Source organism: Nematolebias whitei, chromosome 3 (assembly GCF_014905685.2).
Source record: "Nematolebias whitei isolate Nwh7 chromosome 3, NemWhi1, whole genome shotgun sequence".
NCBI lineage: Eukaryota > Metazoa > Chordata > Actinopteri > Cyprinodontiformes > Rivulidae > Nematolebias > Nematolebias whitei.
The window spans coordinates 23,683,090-23,687,277 of NC_056500.1; the positions used below are offsets into that span (position 1 = coordinate 23,683,090).

Genomic DNA, 4,188 nt, shown 5'->3' on the forward strand with positions numbered 1-4,188 from the left:
GGATTTAGTTTAAAGGGGTATTTTCATTAAATAGAATCAAACTAATTAAAGTATGCTGTTACAATGGAAAGAGAATGTCACTTTAATCTGTCTCTGGCTTTTTAAACAACAAACTTTCCCTCCGACTAACAGGATACATTTGTGATTCCAGCTTAGTCACTCCTTCCTGTATGGACTTTACGCCTGGCAAATGGATGTGAATTAACAAAAAGCCAAGACAACACAAAGTAAAAGAGGAGGAAAAAATCTATTTTAGGACTTTAGGAGTTCATAAAACACCTTTCACATTTCACATAAATGAAAGTGATGTGAAAACACATTCACACTTGATCCTCAGAGTTGAAAAATGCTGCATTTGACTGAAATGATAGCGGAACAGAACATTGTAGCATTATCATGTAGTTTTCCAGATTATGACTCATGAATAAAGGCAGAGAGATTATGATTTATACTCCTATTTCTTATCATCGGACCAAGTGATTTCATAGTTGCTGAAGACGGTCTTCAGCTTCTCCACAGACACAGAGTGCTCTGCTTTGCCAAAAGCCTGAAAATGAAAGAGAAATAATTTACATTAGCACCTTATATGAAAAAAATATATATACATATATTTTTTTTATTTTTTTTTATTTTAGGTCTGTTTATTAAAATAAACTTACAGTCGACTCTCCAAACACCCTGATTTTCTTCTCCTTGCCGTTATGCTCAATCTTCCCTCCTCCGAGGCATTCACACTCCATCCCCAAGGCCTCCAGAGCTGGTTTGACTTTGTCAAATATGTGATCTGGAAATTATAGAAATATTCAAAAAGTTAAAGTAAAACCAGCAAAATCCAGGGAAGTTGTTAACATTATCCAAACTTCATTGGCATCCATCGTCTTTAACCCGCTTCTTCCTTTTCAGGTCACTAGTGCCCATGTCCAGCAGTCACTGTGCAAGAGATTGGGAACACCCTGGACAGGTCTCCAGTCCATCACAGGGACACAGAGAGACAGATGAGACAACCATTGATTCACTCTGGACAATTTAGAGTTACCAATCAGCCTAACATGCATGTTTTTGGTCTGTGAGAGGAAACCAAAGTACCCGGAGAAAACCCACACATGCACAAAGAGAACATGCAAACTCCATCCAGAAAGGCCCCCCAGCTGGGATTTGAACCGGCGACCTACTCGCTGAGAGGCAACAGTTCTACCAACTGCACCACCGTGCTGCCATACTTCATGGAAACAGAGGCGAGTTTACAAAGATTCGCCAAAATTAGACAAAAAGGTTAGAAAATTATCACCTGTCCTGAAGACTCTTTGTTAAGATTTGTTTAGATACCCCAACAAAGTTAAGTCAGATCATCTGGATGGTTTCTTTGCGTTGAAACGTTTCGTCTCATCCAGGAGACTTGTTCAGTCCGAGGAGCCACAACAAACTCAGTCTTTTAAGTCGCACACTCGCATGGTGGTCCAACCAGTTTGATGGTGATAAGATGGTTTCTGAAGTTCGCCCTCTCTATTTCTCCCTCATGACCAAAGTGGTTCAAACTTTGCTGTTTTGAACCACTTTGGCAAAGGCTGCCTCAGACGAGTCGGCGGGGGAGAGGGTGGACTCCAGAAACCATCTTATCACCACCAAACTGGTTCAAGGATTCAAGATTTTTTTTATTGTCATACCAGCTCACATTTGCATGTTTGTGGTACGGAATTCGGACTCGGGTCCCAGATCCAGAAGCCTAACAATTAACAAATAAATAAATACAAAATATTATAACTATATATAATAAATAAAGTTAAAAAAAATGTAAGCTGAAGCTGAATTAAGTGCAGCTCGAGTTCAGCAGTCTGACAGCTGCAGGGAAGAAACTGTTTCTGAGTCTGGTGGTCTTGCTCTGAATGCTCCTCAGCCACCTGCTTGAGGGAGGGGCTGGAACAGACTGTGTGCAGGATGAGTGGAGTCCTTCATGACGCGGCACACACACTCCCTTCATCTTGAAGTGTAGAGGTCTGAGGTGGTGGAAGGCTGTTTCCCAGAGTCTTCTGTGCAGCCCACTATGTTGGCCCACTACGTGAGTGTGCTACTTAAAAGAATGAATTTGTTGTGGCTTCTCGGACAGAACAAGTCTCTTGGATGAGATGAAACATTTCAACACAAAGAAACCGTCCAGACGATCTGACTTAACTTTGTTGTTTTTTTTTTTACCTGGATTATTATTATGAACTTTGATGATTTGTTTAGATAATTGTGTGTGAAAATCCCAGTTAATGAGCAGTTTGTGAAATATTGACCACCCCATATGATACTTATAATTATGCCCCATTCAAAACTACTTCAATCCTTAATTTTTATTATTCTGTAATTTCCTGCAGTGTATCTATATATAAAGTATCTATCCATTCTCTCTTCACTGGTCAGAGGTGCTAAAAGCATATCACTGACACTTCAAGTTGCACTGATCGCTCCTCGTGCAGAAAACTTACTATGGTACTCTGCAGCTTTGGTGCCTCGCACTATGTCTTTCTGCTTATCGCCATCTTTCACTCTCACCAAGATGTATTTAAAAGTTCCTTCAGGATCGATCTCCACGTCAGGGACTTTAGTCAGAGCTTCGGCCATAGCGTCTCTCAAACTGATCCGAGGTCTGTCAAAAGCAGCGAACATCCGATTGGCTTAAGTTTGGACCATATATGGACATTCTATTTCCGGTTTTAAAGGGACAGGACACTCATTTCCATCCAGACTGATGTATTTGCACGCTGGTGACACCACATGGCAACAAGAAAACGTTTTCACGTTACTGCTTCTTTTTCTTACTTTTATTTTCCCCCCCTCCAGACAATTTTTTTCTAATTTAGAGATAAAACAAATAAAAATAATCACCAGTCTGTGTTGCTGCACGTCCATTTCCTCCTATGTTTGATTTGATTATTTCCTGCTCCCATAGAAACATTTAGCTCTTGTTTTCCACAACACACAGATCATAATCAACTTTTATTAGGATGTAATTTTGGTTCATGAACAGTGATGATTTTAGTCATGGCTGCTATAATCTCATAGTTAAATTATCTTTATAAATAACATTTTATATTGGGAATGAAGCAAAAATCTCACTTCTCAAATGAGTCTTCTCTTTACTACTATAATCAAATACTAATGACTTAAAATAAATGTGCTAAGTACTGTCTACAAAGAATGTGCAATCAAAATAAAAAGTCTTCTTTATAATATAAGTACAATAAAATCTCTACTTTAGTGTTAAATAAATCTGCAACAGACGTTCTAATCTGGTCTGAATCAAAGCTCGAGTTTGATTTCTCCCCAGAGGTTTGCTCGGTGTGAGTTAATTAAAGAGTTTATATTGTTTTTCTGGGGAAGAGGTGGAGGTTGCGAGGTGTCAAGGAGCTGTGGTTTGTGTGTACAGTGCACCGAGCCAGAGAGGAAGGATGTGAACTGTCACTTTGAGTCAAGGGCAGCCAGCAGGCGCCTCTGCTCCTGCAACACCTTTCCCATCCCAAGGCACTTCTCAAGAAGACGTCTGCTTTCTGCTTCTTTCTCCGTCCTTGGCATGTTCACATCCTGGACTTTTCAAGGGTTTTTTTTTTTTTTTTATCCAACAGGTTCTAGTAGTCCATGCATTGTTTGTTGTAGCATTCCTTACAGATGTGCATCTCGTCCGCCACCTTTCGTGACATGTTTTAAACTAAAAATGTTTCAGGCTGAAAAGATCAAAGTCTATAAATTACATTTTGCACAATCTCATGTAATATTGTGAGATCTTGTGAGATGTTGATTGATCTCATCCCTGTCTGCGTTTAAATCCCTTCTCAAAACTCATCTCTTCTCCCTGGCCTTTGACACCATCTGAAATGATGATTTTTAATTATTTTAATCATTCTTTATCATCTGATTGTTTTATTATGTGAACAGCACTTTGGTCCTGTGGTAGTTTAAAGTGCTCTATAAATAAAGCTGGTATGGTATGTGCTGGAGCTCAGGGAATGACTGAGGATGGTGCTCAGCTACTACCACACTTAATATACCACAATATCCTGTAGGCTAAGGTTGATTAGCTGTAGTGGCCATCTTGAAGTAGCTTGATCTCAAACATTAATGAGTTGTAGGTGTACATTCAAACACATTAATTTTATGTGCAGTATATTGTTTAAATTATTATATATATATATATATATATATATATAT

General features: G+C 39.0%; 1 protein-coding gene across 1 annotated transcript; it reads right to left on the bottom strand.

The window, feature by feature from the left end:
• Positions 1-423: 423 nt before the first annotated feature.
• On the bottom strand, positions 424-2,669 carry si:dkey-51e6.1 (uncharacterized protein LOC558617 homolog). Its single transcript, XM_037674695.1, has 3 exons — positions 2,469-2,669; positions 660-784; positions 424-547 (listed from the first exon to the last, which is right to left on the bottom strand). The coding sequence occupies exons 1-3, from the start codon at positions 2,647-2,649 to the stop codon at positions 455-457; spliced, it is 399 nt and encodes a 132-aa protein (XP_037530623.1). The 5' UTR covers positions 2,650-2,669; the 3' UTR covers positions 424-454.
• Between the last annotated feature and the right edge of the window lie 1,519 nt (positions 2,670-4,188).